The 25069-nt window shown below is 30.9% G+C and overlaps 1 protein-coding gene across 4 annotated transcripts in view; it reads right to left on the reverse strand.

The window, feature by feature from the left end:
• The window catches only part of krz (beta-arrestin protein kurtz), a 523564-nt gene that overhangs the window by 350968 nt on the left and 147527 nt on the right, over window positions 1-25069 (reverse strand). For all 4 annotated transcript variants that reach the window (XM_089592378.1, XM_089592377.1, XM_089592379.1 and 1 more), the window contains one exon: window positions 22675-23341. In XM_089592378.1, the coding sequence (XP_089448504.1) occupies window positions 22675-23341 (667 nt within the window). The remainder of the gene's footprint in view (window positions 1-22674; window positions 23342-25069) is intronic.

Raw genomic sequence — 25069 nt, forward strand, 5'->3', positions numbered from 1 at the left:
ACGTCTATTGTTTAGAATATCTAACTGCTTTTTTTATTGTATACTCTGGTTTATCTTACCTGTCGTGCAAATTCAGCTTTATTATCATTAATAATAAACTGCTGTTTATTAACAAGTAGGCCTTAACTCTGACGATGATAAAACAGACGAATTTTTTTTCGTGTTTTAAAATTTAACACAGAAATTAGGCATATCCCAGCAAAACGAAGTTTGTGGCATACGCAATGCTGCTTTGGCATTAAAGGCATTCTATTAAACTTATTCAAAATTAAAAAAAACCAGGTGTAGATTTCGGGACCTCTGGCAGAAGTGAAACTTTCAACTCGAACGTTATTTAAGTTGGTATAACAGAAACTGAGAAAATTAGAGTACATCTAATTTCAATAGGTCTTTAAGAATCCAATATTAAAAAGAATTTGTTATTTGAAAATTTTTATATTATAACGTATTCGAGCACGTGCATGCATGGAATACATATACTTTAATCAACTACTTATGTTACGTGTGATTCATGCATTCTAAATCTTTCTATGTTTGCTATGATGTATGTATGAACCGTTAGTCATGCAGTGCAGAGATAAACAAAAAAATTTACCATAACACGCCAAAAGACAGTACTTTCGTCCCATTACGTGAAACAAAAATTCCTTTTATTTAAAATAAGTATTCGTGCATTCAATATGGCATTATATACGTACAATCAATTCTTGTTGTGATCTTTATATCCGACAAATAAAAATTTTTTTTGATTTTGGCTACCGAAAACGTAAAATAATTTACTTTATCAGATCGAGATAAAAGAAAACAATGGACATATAGCTGTTTTTTTATTGAAAAATTGTAATTTTTTACTTAATTCGTTGTCTAAAATTATTCATAATTTAATATTAAAACTAACCCGTGCTTAACTAATTTCTACCAATCTCAGAAATATTAATAAGAATATAGGTTCTAGTTCCGTGACAATTGTTCTTGTAATACCTTATACGTGGAATTATTTTTTGGCCTATCTCGCTTCTTTTTCGAGACACGACTGTTTTTCTGACTTTGAGAGGTTATGTTGTAACAAAAATTTTTCTTTAAACGGGAACCCGTAAAAATGGTTATTTTTTGTATATCTAGCTTCCTTTTTGAAATGTGACTGTTTTTCAAATTTTGAGAGGTTGTGTTGTGACAAAATTTTTTCGACATGATATGTTGAGACAAAGATTTTGTAAATATCCATATTAATACGGCACACAAAAAGAAAATATTTTTTACTTGTTCTTTTCAAGATACCGTTGGAAAAAGAATTAATGAAGATTATATTTGTGAATACTTCAACATCACTATATAAGTGCACCACAATCGTGTAGTTCTCCTTCAGAAAGTCCCGTAAAATTTTTATTTTTAGCTAATTTAGCCAATTTTTCTTGCTTTTCGAGATACACCATTTTTTCTCAATTTTAAAAGTTAGGGTGTTGTCATATTATACATATTTAATACTTTATGCACATTTTTTACATACGTATATACATATGAAAGATAAATAGGAAAGGAAATCGATTTTTACTATGTTTTTTTTGAAGACTGAAGAAATCTAGTGACGTTTTGTGTCATATTATTTATCTAAAGTATCTTAGCTATAACATAGGCCCAGCTTACTCCGTATTACAGCCACCTTACCATTTTAACTGTGCAGCAGTAGATACAGAGTACTATAGAGAGAGACTACATTATATATATAGCAAGAGTAACTACGGCACACTATTGCACGGAAGATTGTTGTTACCAGAAAAACAGGTACTATATGTTAGTACAAGTATTTTCGATACTCTGTACAAGAAAAATGTGTACTGGTACAGGTATATTTGGTACGGTAGTATACTTCAAAGTACCTTAGTGAGTATAGATAAACCTTATACTTAGTACGTCAAAATCCGATACGTGGTACGGGTTTTTCCTGTACCAGTACAGAAAGTTAGTTGGCCAGTGGGAGCATTCAGAATGTCAATATATATATATATATATATATATATATATATATATATATATATATATATATATATATATATATATATATATATATATATATATATATATATATATATATACATACGTAGCTGTAAAAGTTCAAGAGGTTAGGATTTCAGTATATCCACCACAACACAATATAAAGTTCAGTACATTGATACGAATCTAACAAGATGTAATGATAAGTGCAGTAGGCACTTGTAGTCACTTTCCTGTTGCGTATAATAATTGGTTTTCACTCGCAAAGAACAATTTACATATTGAGCCAAAATAACAATGACAATCCCATACAAGTATGCAAGTATGCATATATATGTACATACATATCTCCACTGTATATTATAAGCGCACGTACTATGCGCGGTAGACGGTACGGTAGAAAGCCATGCGCAGTATACAAATTTAATAGACTATCCATGGTACAGAAAAATCCTATGCCAAAGCTATTGAAAAACTTGTACTAGTATAGTTATAAAACCGGCTAGTCACAGGTTTTTCGGTGATCCAGATAAGTATGTAAAAATGTGAGACTGGTTGCAGAAATCTCAAGATCTGTACGTTATTTTTCTTTGCTCATCACTTTTGGTATAGCTTATTCTGGTAACAACAATCTTCCGTGTGTGCGCATTCGAGAGGGAGGGAGAGAGGAAGAGAGACAGACAAACAGATCCTATGCACTGCTGTCAGTGCTAGCAGGTACGTATAGATAATATACATATAGACATGGACACGACAGCATTCACTCGCTCGCTCATTTCACGGGTAAACTCCTCATATAAGGCACGCCTAAAGAAGTTTCACTTCAAAAAGAAAGAAATGCAAAGATTGTAATCAATTGTCTTTGACTTGCTGTTTCTAATGGTGTCATAAGTTTATACCTCAAATTATATTTTTCACTTCTAGAATTTAATTAAAGCTTCTGTTTTCTTGATATGTGTTTTTATTGTATTTTTTTTGCTCAGTTGAAAGCTTCACTCTTCAACTACAAGCCAATACCAGGCGAGACACTGTTACACAACTAACTAGGAATTGAAAAAAAACCTGTGGTAAGTGGGTGCTTCGGTACCCCAGTAAGAAGTTGTATTTCTATGGTAGATTCTATATGAATTACAACATACATTTAATGACAAAATATTTAAAATATCCACTGCAATATTCTGAAGGTAGTAAAATTGCCATCTGAATGCGAATATTCAATAATACGGCATGGTTTAAATAAAAATTTTAATATATAATAAACAAACAATGTAAATAATGCAGCATGTAAATATGAAAAGTAGAAAGTAAAGCCATGTTATGATGTGCTGTTAGGCTGGCCAGTACAAGACTGCACGTTTTCATAAAATTTTCTGGTTATTTTAAAACAACTGCTTATTACCTAGAGTAATAACACCTCTAACGTTTGCTGCGTTCATATAAGATCACATACTTATTCTTAGTCAAGTAGAAATATCTAAAATATACATCTAATAGAAAGATTGTCTGAGGAAAATAAGTTAAAGAACAGGAGGTGAAACTCAAAAATGTTTTAAATCTACAAATAGCTTAAATCCTAATAGAACTTGATGGTTTTTTTTCCGTATTCAGTAGTACTGTCCCTTCTATATAAAACTGCCACTTTTACTTCCTAACGTAATCTAACAAAAAAAAAGTATAAAAACAAGTAATCTAATTCTTTTTTCGAAAAAAAGTGCAGTAAGCAAGTTTAGTCCTAACTCTGAGATCATTGGCAAAAAATAACATGATGCTTTATAGTCAAAATTAAGTTACACACGTGATCAATATTACATTCTTAATCTTAAAAAAATTAATTTTTCCTTTTTCACCAATTATAAAAAAGGAATTTCATTAAGAAAATTATTGTTATGTCTTGGTTAGGTAAATGTAAAGAAATACTTTTCATAAATTTTTTGCTTATTATGGTTAATACCCTTATAACCTAATCCTCTCATATTCTCAAATCTCGTGAAATTTATGCTTAATAGCTTTTTTTTCTTTAATTTTATTATCTTTTTATACAAATTACGACAAATGCTAAAAAGTATTTAGGATAAGTTTGTTACTATAAAAGTATATCAAGATAAAGGCATCTATAGTATGAAGTTCTCGGGCTTTTTTGATGGAATAAAAATCCAGGATGCCGAAACACCACTTACCGGAATTTAAAAACGAACGGTAAACTTTTTTTAGTAATATCTAGATCTCTCAGGAAATCCTTTTTGAAGGAAAATTTAACACCTGGTCAGCTCATCGGGTAAAGTCATTATAAATGTTCAAAAGGTAGGTACAGCGAGTTCAATGGTTTACTGGAAAATACATTACCATTTAACTTAATAATAGCTGGGGTGTGCTTGAGACAATCGCATTGCCCTATAAATAGTACCCAGTAAGATGGGTAACCGAGTTTTCTGAGGGTAACGTTGCAATGGACCCGTACGAAAAACTCGCTTACTTGAGGAAAAGGAGGGTAATTACGGGTAAAAAAATACAAAACGTAGAGATAAGATATACAGGATACGTAAAAACACTGCAATGAATATGCATCAAGTCTTGATACTTCTTCTACTGCTATATAATACGACCCCTTACTCTACTTTTTTTTGACAAATATTTTTACATACTTTTGAAAAAAAAAATTTGCTACTCGAAACTTTATGATTATGTTAGAAGCGTTCTTTTATAATGAAAAATTTGTTTATTCATTTTTCTATACTATTTAGGAGGCAAACACACAGACTTTGTAGATAATAATGATATCAATATCATCTATATACCATGTATCATTTGTATCGATACTAATCTATCAATACAAATAAAGTCGTCAATTTTTATGAGTAAGTTTTAAGTTCTTGAGGCATTAATTTTTAATTTTTTTTATGAGTAACATTATACAACTATGTACCTTAATATCTCGTGGCGTGAGGAAGATGAAAACCGTGAGAATTTTGCCCTATATACGAATATATGACTCATTTTCTGGAACTATGTTATAGAGCCCTATAAAACTGCGAATAATCGTTTTTTAATAGCCCTTCATTTAATTATTGAATTAATATGATCTTTAAGTACAGGTTTTGAATGTTATTTTTCTATTTAAATTTGAAAATAACAGTATAGTTTCATAAAAATTCTCTTTCCAAGCAATGTTTTCTGCATCAGAATTATATTTTTTTTTATTGAAATAAATATCCTATTTTTATTTTTATATCGTAACAATGCTACGTAAGATTAACGATAGTAAAACAAAGACTTCCTTAAGTATGGACTAATATTATCAAAACTATGACTTTAAGATTTATTGATCGTCATAACAAAAGCTAAAACTAAAGAAAATTGTGTTCTGCATAAAATAAACAGCAGTAAAGAAGTATTTTCAGTGTTTAAAGTTTGCCTTGGAATAAAAACTTTCTTTCCAACTTTTTCTGTAGGCATTACTCTATTTTTTAGATTGGACTTATACAATTAAGTTATTCACAACCGTGCACCATAAAAACGGGCGAAAAGCATTTACAGATATGACTTAGCATTTCTACAGAAGAATTTTTTATAAATATTATTATTGGACTTATCAACATCTTAACAAGTTGCTTAATCTACGCTAGACTACAGTCAAGACTCTGATATTAATGTTTAAAAAAATTAAATTGTTCAAAAAAAGTATATTCTTTGTGCAAAGTTAAAATAACATTATGTATTGAGTAATTAGTGTTTTCAAATATCGACGCCCCGGGCGAAGACTATTCCCTGCTTCGAAGCCTGGACGAAGACTATGCCCTTTTCTGGAGTCTGGACGAAAACTATGCCCTTTTGTCTGTTCCAGACGAAAACTATGCCCTTTTAGAATCCCAGGCGAAGACTATGCACTTTTCTCAAACCCGGACGAAAACTATGCCCCTTTTTTGGTCCCGGACGAAAACTATGCCCTTTTGGAGTCCCGGACGAAGACTATGCCCTTTTCCGGAGTTCAGACGAAGACTATGCCCTTTTCTCGCGCTTGGACGAAAACTATGCCTTTTTTTCGAGTCCGGATGAAAACTATACCCGTTTTTTCTAGTCCGTGTGAAGACTATTACATTTTTTCCGAGTCTGGACGAAGATATTGACTTTTTCTGGAGCCGGGATGAAGTACAATTCATTTAAGCTCACCGTACATTTGTTTTTGTAGTTATATATATAGTCAAATATACTTATATAGTGGTTGTTGTTAACATTTACATAAATAATTGTAAATAATAATTCAAACTCAGGAATCGTTTTATAATCATAGTAATTTTCAATTAATGAATATGAAAGACTTTTATGTTTTATTTTTAAATTTAATTTCTTTTCTACATTTTTGTTGATTATAATGAGTAACTAATATAATTATTGTAACTTAAAGTTAAAAAATTATTAAAATTTCTACAATTCGTGATATAATAAAATATAATATTCGTAAGAAAATTGAGAACAAAGTAAACTTTTTTTTATTAATTAATGTTTGCAAGACATGCATATTTAGATTACAACGTATTTTTTAACACAAGAATAAATTAGCAAGTTTAAATTAATTACAGTAATTGTTATGTACAATTCACGGAATCGTTTAAAAAAAGCTCAAAAACTCCTTTTTTCCAACACTTACCAAAACTCCAAATACTGAAGCCGTTAGACCTGCTAAGAATAATGATTACGTGTTGTTTTTTTACAAAGACGTCTGTAGATTTACGTGCATGTGAATCTCGATGTGAAAATAAAACTTATAACAAACGTTTTGACACAAGTATTGCGAAATCTTAAAATGTTTAATCGTTTTCGAAAGCTTCGTATTCATGAGCTTCTTCCAGCGTACTAGTAACTGTTACCCACCCACCAAAAGCATAGATCAGCAAATCTGGAGGGTTTCTTTTGTTTAGGAAAAGTAAAACACAAAAGGGGTTAGTAATTAACATTGGGGTGTTTTTTAACTTAGTTTCCGTCTGAACTCGAAAAAAAGGGTATAGTCTTCGTCCGGGACCAAAAAAAGGGCATAGTTTTCGTCCGGGACCAAAAAAAGGGCATAGTTTTCGTCCGGGTTTGAGAAAAGTGCATAGTCTTCGCCCGGGCTCAAAAAAAAGGGTATAGTCTTCGTCCGGGACCAAAAAAAGGGCATAGTTTTCGTCCGGACTAGAAAAAAGGGCATAGTCTTCGCCCGGGACGTCGAAAGGGCATAGTTTTCGTCCAGGGCCAATTAGGGAATAGTCTTCGCCCGGGGCGTCGTTATGTTTCAAGAGGCTTCGTCAGTAATCCATGTTATTGGTACAGTACACGATTTTTTCCTCCTTGTCTGATTTTAAATAACTATTTAAACATTTAATCAATAAGTTAGTATTTCCATTAAAAAATGGCCATAGTTTCCGCTATTGTCAGACTTCTGTTACTGTGTTCTAGTAATGAAAGAATTTGTCTAAGATCTCGTCTTAAATAAATTAATTCCTGTTTAAAGCGTTTTCCCGTATTCCACAAAATACGGAAAGTTCTACGAAGTAGTTGAAAGATTTTGTTAAAATGTAATCTTAGTAATCTCTCTCGTAATCTTCTTCTTGATTGTTAATTTTTCAAATGCACTTACAATGTTACTCAAGTCCAAAGGTAGTTGAAAAGTTCTGGACTTGTCATTTCTTTGAAAAGTAATATTGGTGAAATCCCATTGCAGGACATGAATTACTGATTTTCCCCTTCAGAAAAAAAATAACAAAAAATTGTTGTGTTCAAATGAGTTTCTACTTAACCTTCTTGGCCACCTATATCATATATCGTATCTTTTTTTTCATTTGGTATCAAAAATTATTTCCCGATCATAATTTAACTGAACATACATAGAATTAAACGTTGTTTTACAAAATAATACTTTATTTGTGTAATCATCTTTAAGTTTAATTTTTTGCATTTTAGGTTAGTTAAAAAATGTAATATTTAACATGTACATGATTTGTCTTCCGATTCTCAAAATTTATTTATGTGTAAAAGAGTAAAATTATCCTTATCTGTAATCAAATTTTCTGTAAAATTTTTTTACATTTATTCTACATTTTGTCATTTTAAATGTTTTCTGAAATTGAAAACTAATCCAAAAATTGTCTTTGTTGATAAGGAAGCATAACAGTGATTGCTTTACTGAAGACATCATCAATTTTAAAATCAAGTTTAATTACAGCCAATTTAGCAACAGAATCTTTAAATGTTCCATATTTAACTCCATGATATAACTCACTCCTGTTTCGATGTATATCCATCAAGAAATTGAAATATTTGTGTTAATTAAATAGAAAATCATTGATTTATGAACAAATCATAATAAATCTGGCTTATACTCCATATATAAATCGCATAAAATCATTTTATTTCTTTAAATATTCATTCTAGTAAAATTTATTAAGTAGTTAAATTACAACGGTCAATATGCCTATTTTATAGAAAAAAATGTACGGTACATTAAGATTGTGATTTTTAATGTCAGCTTAACGACTATCGTAACTGATTTTTGTGTGAATAGAACCACTTCGAATAAATTTTTTCTAAAAATAGTAAAAAGTTCCGTTAAAAAAAACTTTCACTGTACCACAGTAGTACCTTTCAGGTGGTGTGGAAATCTTCTCAAAATAAATAACCTATGATTACAATGTAGATTAAATAAAAGTTTAATATACTATTTTTTGGTTTTTTTTCAGCAATGTAATTGTTCTGTATAGAAATCTTAGTTACTAATCTTGACAAATATATACTTGTTCAAGTTGGAAAACCTTATTTGCCTATGTTTAATCCAGTCGTAAAGAAATGAAGTAGTAGGATAGACTTAGCAAGAAAGCATGGTCATTTTTGAAAAATAGCTTTTAACAGAGAAAAAATCTGGGTGGCAGTTAAGTGGTTTTAAAACAAATTTAAATAGTTTTAGACTAAAAATTGTGTCAGCTAAAGACCTTAAAAAATGGTAAAATTGGCCAAAAATGGTTTTCGTGTATAGAAAAAAAAACTGAAGAATCGAAAAAACAGTTATATAGGTAAAAAAGATGCACAATTACCAGACGAAGAAAATGAGCTCCAGTGAGATACAATCGACATTGCTGTTTTGTCGTAAATTTGCAAAACAGTGCCGTTTTGGACCGTTTTTTTGGAAATTATATAGCTGGCGTTCTTTTAAATATTAAGACTTAAAATTTAAATACAATGTAGATCATGTGCCCCTTAACATACACATTAAATTTCAGAAACCTCGGTTGCAAACTTTTTGCAAACCACTGCAAGAAGCAAAAAATGATCCTTCCGCAAAAAAGTTGGGCGTGGCTGGTTTTCAACATATTGCCATTTTTCAAACGGATATATTTATCATCATAATTATATTGTGTCCCATATAATTTTACTAGCAGCCCCCGTCTCGGCTTCGCCCAAGACTTACGAAATTGAACACTGTAGTGTGTTGACATGTAATGTGAAACGTTTTCAATTAAAAATTTTCCATCTAGTTCTGACGATTCTCAGAACAAACATTTTCTTGTTAAAAACATATTTGTTCGAAATACATACAATTTATTTGGTCAAGTGAAAAGCTGTAAAAAGTGAAAAAAAATAATTACCCTTAAGAGTACCGTGCATACCTTATATTATAAATTAATCGTTGGCCTCAAAAGGCTGTAGATTTGCAGTTTCTCCCCTAATCTATTAACAGGGCTATTTTTTAACATTCAAAGTTCACAAAAAATATATTATTAAAAAATTTTTTTCTCTTATATCACAACTTTATTACCAAAGTTACAAAGTCTTGAAGCTTAATCTCCACGTTATTTATCGCAACAAAAAAAATATTCATATTCTACCTATTTAAAAATCCGGAAGATTCAAAAGATTACTATAAGGGTTAAAGTGAAAAGCTGATCTTTTACTTAATGAATTCTTTTATTTTCTTAATGCCTAAAATTGTATTTATAAGATGCATTAAAAGTTTTCCTTCTAATTCAACTTCTTGTGACTTATGGCATAGTTAAAACTCTTTTTTAACTTGATTGGGTTGTAATATATTTGATGGCAAGATAGTTCGATGTCTGATAAACCTGAAAAGGACCGGTAAGCTTCTTAAGTAAAGTCTTTCTTGACTGAAGTTTCTAGCAAACGTGACTGCCTGGATATCTCAGGGTGATCTTATCGGGCGTGTTATTGTAGCACCACGCATATTGAGAAGAAAACTACAACGTTTGAAGCTTTGGAGCTAGTTGTAGAGCTATTTTCCAACGTCTCCTGGTATAACGTCGAACACAGTGTCTAAAGCACCTTCTTTTTTTGCAAACTCAGTTGTTTTGGTGATCTAAGGTGGAAAGGTTGGTTCGTGATGCTTGCCCGTTGGTAACTGTCCTGTTAGCTCACGATTATTATTTTTTCTTCATAGCTATTAGGTTTTTCCTGCGTAGATCTTAGAGAGGATCAGTGATTCCTGGTTAAATGCTTCAAGTCGAGAGCGTAATATAGGATCGTTGGTCACCGAGGTTCCCAGCCTTGCGACAAACAACTCTGCTCATGACGTCTGCCAGTAAATGACTGACTTGGTTTAATAGTGGCTGGCTTTACATAGTCTTTTAGTTGACGAATTATCTCCAGAAATCGTAGTAAAAATGTATTTGTTGGCAAGGTAATTTAAACTTAGGTGACCCTGAAAAGAACCGATGAGATTAATAGTTAAGTAGGGAACGTGAATACTTATAATGGCCCTGAAAAGGTCCGGTGGTAAAACTTGCAGCTATTCCTTGTTATTATTCTTGATGATGAAGAGCCAGCTGCGGGTAGCTTGAAGCTCATCCTTTGAGTCTGTGTACGGAGACTGTACAGGAAGGGAAGTACGCCGCTGACCAAAGAATACCTCATCTTCGGGTCATTCCCCGGATAACCAACCGTTCATCGGTAGTCAGGAAAGTAGGCCTGGAGAATACCTTCTCTGTAGTTATGCCGTTGGGACGACCACTAAGGAGGCCGTTGTGGCTGTTCGTACTCTTTAGGACTATCCTGCATGGCTCGGATTTGACGTAGAAAATTGTCTGACGGCACCAGGTCGGACGGTTGAACGGCCACACTGCTCTGAAGTGCTGGAGCAGATTGTGCTCTGGCTAGAAACGTATCCTGGTATTCCACCAGAGACGTTGACGTTCCAAACGCCTCTTTTTCCGTGGCACTCGTTTAATTTGGGAATCTAAGGTAAAAACCGATTTATTTCGTTTGCCTATGAAAGAAGAGTGTTATCGGCAGCCGGAATGCCCAGCTGCACGACGGACTCCTATGTTCGAGGTGTAGTGCCAATGATCGACTACGATAATTGTCTACTCGAGGTGGCATTTTATAACCACTCTTCACTATCTTTGGTTGCGGGTGGCTTTAATTTTACCTCGACGCCACCTAGTGGATCCTACTAAACTAAAGCGCAAAGCTAGCTTATTTTAGCAAAACTTTGAGCTTATGTATCGCTATTGTTATAAGCTTTTTCAAGAAAAAAACTGTGCAAAATCCATCTCGGAATCATCAAGAATCAGTATGCAAAATTTCAGCAAAATCGGTTCAGTAGTTTTCACGGTTAGCGATTACAACGGTTTTAGCGACTTTGCTTTATATATTAGTAAGATAGAAGTTTAACTTTAAAATTGGGTATCCAAGCATCCACTGTCTACTATTCTTTTATACTCAGAATCACGTAAAAACAAGCAGATTTTGAGTAATTCTGTTAGGTGGTAAAAGAATGCACGGGGCAGGAAAAGAAATGTCAATCATTTTTCTCCTTTTTTTTACAAATTTTATTTTTAAAAGAATGTTATTGCATTTAATAATAACGTACGAGAGCAGAAAAGGACAAGTCGCCAGGTAACAGCAAGAAAAAGTTTTGCTTTTGTCATCCAAAAGTCAAGTGGGCAACAGTTACGTAAGTCACATGTAAAATGATTTTTACCGCAGTGATTAAATAAAAAATAAAGTAATCGTAAGTATATAGGTAATGTAATAGTGATTCAGGCAGAGCATAGTGATATAAACTTTACCTCAAATCTCGATGATCAAAACTTAAATATTTCAGCGAGAACAATTATGGCACAGTTAAAATCGAGAGAAACTAACGAAACAATAGACAACTAACAAAACAAGTCTGTAAGTGTACTAGATACATTCGTCGTAGATCAAGATGCTAAATTTGAAATATTGAAGGCTGAAAACGTGTTACTTAAACAACTAAATATGAAAAAAGTTAAAAAATACTATCTCAAATAAATTATGACAAAAAATACAGACGATGTGAAGTACAAAAAAAAAATCGAGAAAGTAAAAAAATGTCCTACTCTGATTTCATAAGCCAACCCATGATTTAAAATGAATAAAAAAATTTTAAAAAAATACCGGAACTTTGAATGAGAAATGTAAATAGTGCTAGAAATAGACAAAACTTTACATCAAAAATAATGATATACATATATTTACTAGTACTAACAAAAAATAAAAAACATTTATAAAATAAACAAAAGATAAACTATAGACTGTAATTCTCAAGTGTTACCAAGACTACAAAATTATTAAAGAAATCTCTAAACAAAAATTTTGAAGTTTTAACTTAACAGTTAAAAACCCGTATCATTTAAATAATAGGCATAAACAATTCAACAAATATGAAAAAAAAGGATTAAAGCGGACATTGACATCAGAAATTGTAACCAACAAGCAAAAGTGAAATGGACCAAAAACTATTTCCAAACGGCCGAAATGTTGAAAAAAAAAAAACTTATTTGATAGCACAACTATAAGCAGTTATTTTAATAATTTTAACATTGCTGCCATTGAACTCATTTTAGCACAAAAAGTAAGGTATTTAAAAACTACAAAATCAACGATAAGGACATAACCACTGTAATCTAGAAGTAAGTTAAAAGATAGCTTAACAGATAAAAGAAAATAAAACTAGAATAATAATTAAATATTAAAACTGCATAATATATGACATGATAAATGTGAAACCATGCTATCAATATGATAGGTTTAAACATAATTGATATCAATGCAATAACACAGCATATCTTAAAAGTTCAGAGAATCACAAGATATCAGAATGCAAAGGTTCAACCTTGAAGTATCTTGATGGCAGTTACAATAATCACACTTGTAATAAATCATAAAATACAAATCATCAAAAAAATGATTCGGCAAAATATAAAAAGCTACGAAAAAAAAAAAAAAAAAAAAATTAAAGGAAAATTTGTCAAGACAACTGATTACCCAATACCACCTGTAATACTATCACAAAAAAGACTTAAAAACTACACAATAGAATAGCTATTCATCAACGAATACTATTTTCCTAAACTATGTATCACAATCAAATAACAACATGGGTTTGCACATGAACACAAACGAAGACAAACATAATATTAAAACGTAATAAAGAGTAAGCGAAGTCACTTAAATCTTAGGACTTGCAATGAGGATAGAGAAATCAATGACCTCATACTATACATACGTTTAAAAAACCTAAAGACAAATCATTAAAAAAAAAAAAAAAATGTTCGTCAAATGGCTCAAGATAGAACTAGTGTTAATAATGTGCACTGAATGGTGATAATACTTAATATTATAAAATAATACAGACTATAATATAACTCTAGCCGAATAAATAAGGCTGATGGCGTAAAGATATACATTAAAGGCAATATCTCAAATTATAGCTCAGTAACTAAAAAGGTAGACTAAAGGTATTACATACGTACTTAAAACACAATAAAAACAGTAAGATTGAGATTTTTGCAATGTACAGATGTGACAATTTTTCAATCACTAGATTTATTTGAAATCTAAGAAAACTTTTGTAAAAAAATAAATATACACGAAACCATTAAATAATTTGAGATTTCAATATAAACATAAAAAAAAGATGATACAGTGATTAAAGCTCACGCATTTATAATATTTTTATAAAACCGGAAATTATAAAAGCAAGAGCTTATAAAAAGAGATTCTAACATCAAATCATTTTCCATTATTTTCTAAAATGAACTAACACCGAAATGGTACATTACAAAACCGTACATGTTATCTAAATTAAATAACTTACAATAAACTTCATTTATTAGCTGAAACCAATATTTAGAACATAGTAATCTTAAAAATTAAGCCAATCGAAGCAATAAATACTCTAATTAAAGAGAAGCAATATCATACGGATAGTATGAAGGTAAAGCGAACATAAATGGGTAAAAGCACAGTATGATTTTAAGGAAAACATAAATTACTCTAGCAATAATTAAATTTGGCAAGAAGAAATAAATTTTATATAATTATTAAAAAAATGATCAAGACTATATACATTTACAAATAGAATACAATAATCATGTTTAAGTCTCAAAAAAACAACAAAACAAGCGAAAATCTGATATGAAAAGAATGTTATGAAAAAAGTACCAACAACGCAAAGCCACTGTGGGAAACTATAAACTCAAGTCAACAAAAAATTAACACAAAAATAAGGCAATAAGTCGTATGTACGACAATAAAAGATGTTTATTGCACCACAAAACAGAAAAAGCAAATTATTTTAATACATACTATTCTAATAAGTAAAGATTTAAGCGATAAGATTATTGAATGGCCAAATTTAAGAAGACATCTATCTCTAGTGAATAAAGAGAAAATACTTATAACATTTACTGATAAACATGAAGTACAAACCATAATACGCAAACTAAAAAATAAAAACGGTGCGATAGACGAACTAAATTTTCAAGGTACTATAATAACTGTATAATCACATTGGTAAAGCTGTAACTCATAACTTTTACTTATGTACGCCATAATCGACATGGTCTTGTGCCTTAAAAAAAGCTAATTTCATACCCATTGATAAATCTGGAAGCAAACAATAAAATACGAATTACGTACCAGTTTTGATAGTATGAAACTTTGCATGGATATTAAAAAAATTATTGCATAACAGACTCTCAACTTTCTTAATTATGAACAAAATATTGGCTAGAAGCAAATTTGGATTCATTAAAACTGAAGGAACTAAAGATGCAATAAAAATATTATTTAAATTATTTACTATAAGTTAGATCAAAGTAAACCGATAGCAGTATTTTTTTGCAAAGGCTTAGGACACGGTCATTTATAACATATTAATTCAAAAACTGTATATATATCTATGGTATCAGAGATACGGCACACGAACGTATGAGGAGCTATTTAAGCATCAGGAAAACAAAAGTAAGAATAAATCTAACCATAAATAATTTTAGCACAATAAATATTGGGGTCTCATAAGGAGATATTTGAGGTAAATTGCTATTTATTATTTACATCGATGACTTTATAATCTCTATATCACATAGCTTTGATCTGTCTTACACTGACGACACGGTTATTGTATCTAGAAAAGATACTTGGAACAAATCCAAAAACAGAATAAATCAATACCTCATCCTAATAGCTAATTGGCTAGCAGTAAACAAACTATCTTTAAATATGATAAAAAAAGTATTAATGTCTTTCAGAAACTACTGTGATAGTGTATCAAGAAATATTAAGATAAATATAAAAGATGAGATAATACAAAGAGTGAAATTTCATAAGTATTTGGGATTGATTTTTTATCATAACCTACGATGCGACAAAAATTTTTAACATATAATAAAAAGAACTAAATATTTCATTACAAATTATACACAATATTTTTGTATTCAACAATCCTCTTACTACAAAACAAAACTTATGCTTATGACGTTTATAATACTGATAGTAAAAAAAAATTTGTGAATTTAAAAAGCATAACAAGAAAAACCTATATTACTATCAAAAATGTTAAAAACAGACAGTACCTTAAAAAGTAACAATAAAGCCATAAAAATTTACCATGAGTTGCCTACGAACCTTAAAAAAATTAAAATACAAACCATAGAGCTAACAATGCTTTAAATTTTGTAAGAACAATTTGTAACGGTAACTAGATTAAGTCTTTATTCGTAAAAATAATTGATACAAAATAAAAATATAATCTCAACTTAGTACTAAGATAAATTTACAGGATTACAACTGTTTTGTACTACTTCTGAACACAATTCATGTTGATTAACAAATTATTCTCAAATAAACCACTTAAAATAATTATGAATGAAAATTGTTTTTGTATATTAAGGATATTAGAATCTACAGTTGCTATTCCATACGCATTTACTAGTCCATTCAATGTTTGTATTGTTTTGATCTAGCCTATTTTGCTTGTTAGTCGAAATTCCTTATGATAAAAATTGATAAAGACACACTGACTTTATAATTATATATTGCAATCACTTTATTATTATAAACTAGTACATTTGATTTTATAAGTAGAATCATACACAGTTTTATTGGTCTGCTTATTTTATAATAGCTGGATTTCTTTTGTTTTTTCCTAGATTGTCTGGGTAAAATCTATTCGCGTATTCAAATTTCTCGCTTACACTACATGGTGCAAGCTTTTTTTTGATTGTTTATTTCTAACTCCGATTTTCTTCTGCTTAATTTTGTATTTACTGCTAGTTTGAGTTTTCGTAATTCAGACGTCAGGTTTTTAATCCTTCAGTAATTTTTCTGATTTGAATGCAATGTCACAAAATTTCAAAAGAGCCAGTACAATAAAATTATACATATACAAATATGCTGATTGTCTGTATAAGTCCGTTCTTACCCACATGCACACGCTAGCGAGCGTGTACACATGTTTAGAGAAAGTGAACTATGCAGACTTGTTGTATAACCTATAAAGTTGTTACAATCACATTGTAATTATTATTATTTATACCATCTTGACCTTCACAAAATTTTTCGTAAATGTATTTCTCATTGTAAAATCAGAAACTCACCAACAACTCAAGACCCCTTGATTAATTTTTCTTTCTTCCTTTGGAATTTTCCCACGCCCACGTTATTAACAATTGAATTTGCTATCAGTAAACAATAAAATAATTGTTAAATAACAGTTAATTACACTTCTACAACATATCTTAGTCTTTATAGGTCATTAACTCAAATTAACTGTGAAAATTATAATTTTTTAATGAGTACAAATTAAGATTAATAAATAATAGGTAATTCAAAGATAACTACACTTTTTTTCATTAACAATGAGATCAATTTAATTATCAAGCTAATTAAAAATATCTATTTTATTTAAAAAAGTATTACCTTATCTTACTATTTTAAATAATTAATATAGCTTTAATTTTGGGACTAAATTTGCAGCTCTAAAACAAAAATAAATTATAAGATGACAGAAAATTGAAACATAACTGTCATTTTCAGTTTTTTGACTATGTGTCATCAATAAAAGACGTAATTACAAAATAATTATTAAGGTATTCTTTCATATAACAGCTATTTAAAAAATTTTTTTCACAGCTATTTCTGAGAACTGTACCCAGTAGGCTCTGCAATGGTGTAATACTATGCTTATATATGCTATCATCATTGTCATAGCGAAAAACCGCCTCAAAATTATTTGTAACATCAATCACTTATACAGCTAAGGTGACCATATTTTACATAGCTTCCGAACCATCGGACCACAGTTGGAATATGCACATGAGAAAGTAGATTCTTAGAGGAGCGAGCCAAGTAAGTAAAGGCTGGCTCCCGAAATCGTGAGCATGTGTTACCCAGCCCCCGAGCTGCATGAACCGTAGCCTTAACAACTGTGCTACCATGGCCGTTCCGATTTAGAACTGAAATTATGTAATATAGCTACAGTATCAATATGATCTGATAAAAAAAAAGAAAAAATAAACTGTTCCCGAAGTGTCTGTGATTCAGGGATTTAGATAATTTATAATTAAACGTTAATGATTAACTTTTTGAGTGGAAGTAAATTAGAAATGATTTGATAAAAATGTAAGTTACTTGCACATCACTTTCAGGGATTTTTTAGGTAAGAAATAATAATGTTAAGAAAAATAAGAGCATCCTACATTCACTATCCTTTAGTGATATTTTTATAAAAATGTATGGAGTTGTCTATAGTTATGAACTATTTTTACAAATTAATTCAGCGTCTACTCAATGTTGTAAACGACTATATATAAATAGCTTTTTTTGTAAATTTAGTAGTGAATATCCTATGAATGAACTATTAACATTTAAAGTACATTGTAGTTACCTTGCATAGACTAGATGTACATCCAGGACTTCCTAATAGAAATGGAAATTTATTTAATCAGTTTATTTCAAGTAAATAAAAAAAAATAGTATTTTCCTTATAAATTATAAAATTCCTAAAAAAATACCTTTTGACAAAACTGGAACATTAGGTGAACTCAATATCTTAATTTAATATTTTTCAAGAAGTTCCTAAGGCTTTTACTTAGCTGCAATAGGAAGAAAAATTTCTTAGTGAATTATTAGTCATGCATAGCTCTGAAATTAAAATCTAAAAATGGTCAAATTTTTTTTCGTTTTTTAGTGCAGCTTACTTTAGTGCAAACCTCACATCAAATACATTGGTGCTTTGCTGTGTCGTAAGCGAATAAACAATTAAGGACAGTATTTGAATTCATTTAAAGAAAGATTAAAATACAATAAAAAAATAAGTCAAAAGTCAATATTACTTAATTTGATTCTGTTCATGCACGAGTATAAGACAGCATAATACCTCGAATGCTACGCAAAAAGTAAGCTGCACCAAAATCGAACAATATCGGACAACTAGTACTACTAAAAATGCAAAGTACAAAGAGTAACGGAAAGGCAAATATATTAAAATGCCTTTTCTTTTATCTAACACTAACATGGAAACAAGTTAAGAATAAAAAAGGAGAGTCTGAGAGTGGCCAATCGATAGTGCACCTTTAGCCAATTGGGTCAATAGCTACGGTCCTTTTTCTTAGATTTTCTCCCGTAAGTTTTCTTGCGACTCCCAAGCCAGAGAGTGATCGAGGTCTACATTTTCACGACAAAAAAACTTTAGGCTGCGGAAAAAGTCAGTTTTTATGTTTGCCTCAAACAAATGACTTGGTAAGGAGAATCTATTTCTACCATCTTATGGTTAGTACGCCAGCTAGGAGGGTTTTCGTCGCCGATTGACTTCCGCGAGAACGAGTGAGCAATTTCAATGTATTCTTGTCAGCAGAATCCGAATCTGAAACTCGTTTTTTCGTAAAATTGTTCGAAAAATTGTTATAAACAGTTTAAATGTTTATAAAGCGATTAAAAACAGTAGAGAGCGTTTTTAAATATAATAACTAAACAGTTTGATAACTAAACTCACCAGAAATGTGCTCGATCTTGATCAAGAATTCCAAAGGTAATGGACTACCAAAAACAACATCATCCATAATTTCTAAAGATAATTGAGCAAACAACAATCAAGAACTGTAGGGGTTTTCGTGGGGAAGTATCCTTCAGATTTAAATGTTGTTAGTTGCTACCCCTGCTGTCTCGAGCGAGAGTATGCAACTACCTTCAAGCAGATGAATCAAGGTTTTAAGGTGCTTTGGAGTGGCCTAGAACCTACCACTGCTGTCCTGAGTAGCAGTGTACATTCTAGTTTTTTTGCGCACAAAAAAAATTTTTATTTTGAGTTCACCATGCGTCTAGAGTTTACCACTGCCATCCCGAGCGGTGCGGGTGGTGCACGCACAAGAGCTTACGTCTGCGTAATTATTACTTTTTACTTACTCCACTGCTACTTCAGCTGTCAAGGGGGTTAGAGAAATTTATACGGAGAAAAGGAAAAGCTGAGAAAGTTAAAAAAAAGAAAATTACTTTTATTCCTATGAATCAATTATGACTTAAAATTTCTTCTTGACGATGAGATAAATCATGGTGATAAGATAGTATTGTCTTAAAGTAATTTAGAAGAAGGACGGTATGATCCTTCTCAGGTTCCCCAAAAGTAGTGTGGGGGTGGTGGGAGTTATAAAAAAATGCGTGGGGTGTCAGTGGAGGGTTTTGGGAAAGACTGCAACGTGTCAAAATAAGGGAGTAAATAATAGATTTTTACCTTATTGGGGAAAGGGAGTGAATGGGGGTCTGTGTGGAATGCCCTACCGACATAACTATATAATATAGTAAGATATATATAATATAGTAAGATATATTTGGAAGTTGTCTTTTATATATATGGGCGCGCGCGCGCGCGCGTGTGTGTGTGTTGACCAAAGGCAACTTATACAGACCTTTGTGGCAAAATATTAAAGGATTAGTAAGAGAAAAAAATGGTACGAATGCGGACAGTCTCTATTAATTTCTAATGTTATTAGTATAAATCGTAAAAGCATATGTAGCCTGCATAAGTCACCTTTCGTAAACATGAATTAAACAGACACTTGGTTTTAAGACAACAAGTAGCTCCTTCTTGTTCTTCATTAACCTCGCACCAGCTTCCTTCAAATAAGTTTTTTTTGTATTACCTATAAGGTTTTAGCTTATAAAAAAGCCACCTCTCTCCTAAAACTTAGGTTATTTTGTATGGTATGACATACTTTTTAGTTGTATGATTTTAAGGTGATGATAAGAACTCTTCTGATTAAGGTAATTTTTTTTTTTTACTTGTAAAATTTAACACATTTTAAATAGAGTTAAGGAATCTTCTTATTAGTAAGTGAAAACAGGAGTTTTTTTTACTAAGAAACTAACTGTTGGGACTATATGAAACTGCAAGAGTTAAACTGAGAAGACAAGTAAGATTTAAAAATAATATATGAACTACGATTCAAACTTTACTATCCCCATTATCCTTAAACATTATTGATATTGGATGCACTGTAAAAAAAAATAATGATATGAACACAGATTAACTTTATTAAAATTCATTCTAATGTACTCTATACTCTACGGCTGTAGTCTCGTAACTATGTTGCAACAAGACGAGATTGAGAGAAAACGAACTGTGCTTACTTAATAAGCTAATTTTAGGAATGTATATATATATGTATGTATATATATATATATATATATATATATATATATATATATATATATACACAATAGATAGACTGCTTATTATAAGCAGGAGTCGCAGCAAGAGAGCTGAAGAGCTTATTTAAAAAAGAAGAGGAGTCAACTGCAAATAGCAAGTCAGCCTGCATTGATAATTATACGAGTATTATCGTTATTTTGTCTGCTTATTTTCAACAGTAGAAACCAGCTACAATGACACCAGCTCTTTCAAATAAAAAAATTACTGCTGGTTTTTTTTCAAAATGTAAAAATTAAGTTGAATCTGTGTATGAGACAAAAAAAAAAAAAAAAAAATTCGCTGAGTAGAAGTAAAATAAACTAAGTAAAATTAAACAAGAAAAATTAAGTCAAATACAGTAGAGAGTAAACAACTAATTTACTTTGAGTACACCATTATGTACATATTTCTACCGTAAAAAATTAAAGATATTGAATACAGTGTATAATTAGGGAGGTTTGGGAGAAAAGTTCAAAATATAGAATCGTGCCAAAAAAAATGTATGCTATATTTAAGCATATCAGGACTGCACATGAATTTTTTTCAGATTTTTCACCAGGGGAAATTGGAAATAGTTATTAAATATTGACAGATTAACACGGTCTCCTATGAGAGAACAAGGTTAAGTTGTCTTTTAATTAAAAATTAGGGCACATTAAAAATTTATTGGATTAAAAAAACGTTTATAGATACTTAAGTACAAAAGGAAGATGCTCAACAAAAAAATCACGGTAAAGGGGGCACATCTGCGTGGGCAGGGGGACTCTCCGTTCCTGACCTCTGTGAACGATACTCTCAAACCTCTTTAAGTAAAAATAAAAAAAACAGATGAACTTTACTTAATTTTATAAACACGTACTACCTACGATAAGGAAGCATCTATGTGTATGTATTGTAACATAATTTGTACCATAAACAGAACGTAAAACAAGGTTAAATGAAAACAAGTTGTGCTCAATTATTAAAAAAATTTAAGGAATGACTGTAGACATATAAAGGATAGACTACTAATTTCAAGTGCGAGGCCAATGGCAGGTATACTGAAGCTCACCTCAAAAGAAAGGGAAGTCAAAAGCAGATTTTATCTTTCTACGTAAGCTTTAATGCATATATGTGAGATAACCAATCTATGCCCTTGAAAGGAGTATCATAATCTGCCCTACGCCACCTTCATAGATTATTTCTTCTCAAGTATTTTCGAGAAATGATATAGTTTTTTGAAACTGTTTGAATCTACTTCAACATATCTTTTATCATACAACTTTTTAGACCTTAGTAAAATAAAATTTGCAAAATTTGCTCAGGAAAAACCATTTTTATAGTATAATCTGTTAGGGGGAAAGGGTGGGGGGTGGCTTGCAAAGCTCGTAGGAAAGTGGAACCACACTAGTATACAAATTATGATTTTCACTTCTTAGTGAGCAATTCACTACTTCAAGTTTAATATTTCAGTGATTTCATAACTATGTGTCAAAAATAAGGTGAAAGTAGCGAATTTGGATGGGTGATAGGAGCAAAGGTAGAAATAAATTTAGTTCAAATGCTGAACAAGGTAAAAATAATTCTTTAAAGTTATGAAGGGATACAGGAGCTAACGTGGTCTAGGTACGGTCCATACAATTATGCAATATACAAAAATATACAACAGTGGAATATTAAACACGCAGACGTACGCATAATTTAAACAAATAAAAGGCAAAGATACTTACTCGCTTTCTGATTCTGCAACTGTGCACTTATACTGTGCTGTTGAGAACAAGCAAATGTCAGCAAATTGTCTCACAGATACTTTTATTTTTTTTACTGTCCTATTACTGTTATTAGCAATATGAACATTTACGGCAACATTTTCACCGTGATGGTAAAGTTCTTTGTCAAGTGATGCTTCAAGATGAAGTTTGCTTGGTGACATCATAAAATCTTTACTCACCTCTGTAGATGGCTGTTCACCTTGTTTCGAAGGTGCATACATTATCTTACGAATAGCTAATCTAACACTGTTTCGTTTGTGGGGCTTATCTTCTTGCGATTCTCCGACAAATGCTTTGAGCTCATATTCAACACCACATGGTTTACCTGTGTCTCCTGGTGCCGGCTGTAACGTTACTGATGCAGGGCAATGAGGGGGTAATTCAAAATAGAATGGGAAAGCATTACTGCCGAGTTTTTTTATTAAACGTTCTTGTAAACGAGTAAGCTTTTGTGCTTGCAAACTCGATTCTAATGGATAGACTTGTTTCATTGACAAAAAAAGATCTTTTCGAAATGTAAGTCCAAGAACATCTAAATCTTCTCTCCCATACTTAAACGCTGCCAAAACATGTCCAAATACTTTTCGTTCCTTAACGTAATCTGGATCAATTAATACAACTCCATCTGTAAAATTATTATATCTCATAACTTCTTTAACAACTGTTTGAAAATGTTAAATAAATTCCTTATAATGTTAATCCCATTCAGAAAATGCATATTTATTAGAGCAATCGCAAACCGCACAAAAAATTATAAATTTGAGAAGTGAATGTATTTGTCAAAGAGTGTAATATTTTACTTGTTAGTATACAATTACTTTAGATTTTTAGACTACTTTATTTGAAACAAAGCTTTTACACGGTATTAAATGTAGCAGTTAGTCAACAAAAACTTATATTGATAAATTGTATTCAAAAACACTAATTTATTGATTATTGTAAGTTTTGAATTCTACAGACCAAGGAATCTATTCTCGTATGGACTCATTGTCACCAGAAAACAAGAGCTATGCAGATTAAAATTATTTATTAGTAGATATTTCACCACCCATAAAGTATTACTTTGCCACGTTGAGTTTTTGTGATAAAGCCCTCTACCATCCTTGTCGGATTCGTTTTCAATTAAAATATTGTATGGATTTCAAACTGGTAAGAAAGGTATATAAAGATTTGACTATACTAAAGTAAGTGGCTATATTTATGCAAAAAATTTAACTTTTGTATCTAGGTTAAGACTGCTACATTTTTTACTAGAGTAAAAAGCATCACAATATTTATCTAAGGGTAATTGAAAGTTGCGTTCTATCCGTTTTAATCATCAAGAAGTATTTGGAGTCGACTTAAAGGTTAAATTTATGGAAAAAGCATCAAAATTTTTTTCTGTTCTGTGTCATTTTTTAATTTTTGTACCTTTCAATCCTTACTGTGCAAACATAGAGCTTATGTACCCCAACTGCAGATACATATCGACAACTTTGAAATATTGTCAATATATCACCATCAATATGGTAGCCAAATACCTTCATTATTAATCCAAGAAGTATCCATAGACTTTGGCTGCAACATGCTAACAATAATCCTAACTGGTGCAATATTCATTATACAAGAAAGAATTCTTAAGCCACCGCATACAAGTAAACAATAAGCGACTTCATTATCAATTCATGTTTGAAACATGACATGAAACTTTTACGTCATCAAGGATTCAAATTTTTAAATTGTACGTGATCAAAAGTCTCCGTCCTATCAATTTACCTTCAACCCAAGACTCTTTTAGTTTTTGAAGGTACAAAATTTCGATTTCTTAAAACCTTTTAAAGATTGAAATATCCTTTCTATCTACGTAATTTCCGTCCGTCTTAATAATAAAAGTATTTTTTTTTCACACTTAAAGGTAATGGGTTATCAACAATTTTTTTTGTTATCGCTGTTAGACTACAACATCAGACTCGCATTTCGGCATTTGCACTAAAAATTTTTTTTTCGCAAGATACATCAATTACCGGTTATGCTCCTTCCAACGTTAGTAGAAAAGTGGTACACTATTATAGGTAATCCTAACGCAGTCTAAATAAAAGCTTGAATCAAGCCCTATCGATCACAGTAAGTCTTCTACCAATCAGCGCAATCAGTCAAATGATATAGCAGTTTAAGGAAAAATAACTTTTCTTTAGCAAATATCCATAATATCTTATTTTTAGTAATTTTAATGGCTCTTCTTCTAATCGCTATAACTTTTCTTTGGTAGAACTATTGATTGGGTTTAATCTCAACTTTCATTGAAATCAGGAGAATACACTATAACTATACAAGCATCTTACCTTTATATATATATCTAAAACAGACATTATTT

Source organism: Copidosoma floridanum, unplaced genomic scaffold (assembly GCF_036245765.1).
Source record: "Copidosoma floridanum isolate Cflo_tuat_1 unplaced genomic scaffold, Cflo_Japanese_pri ptg000016l, whole genome shotgun sequence".
NCBI lineage: Eukaryota > Metazoa > Arthropoda > Insecta > Hymenoptera > Encyrtidae > Copidosoma > Copidosoma floridanum.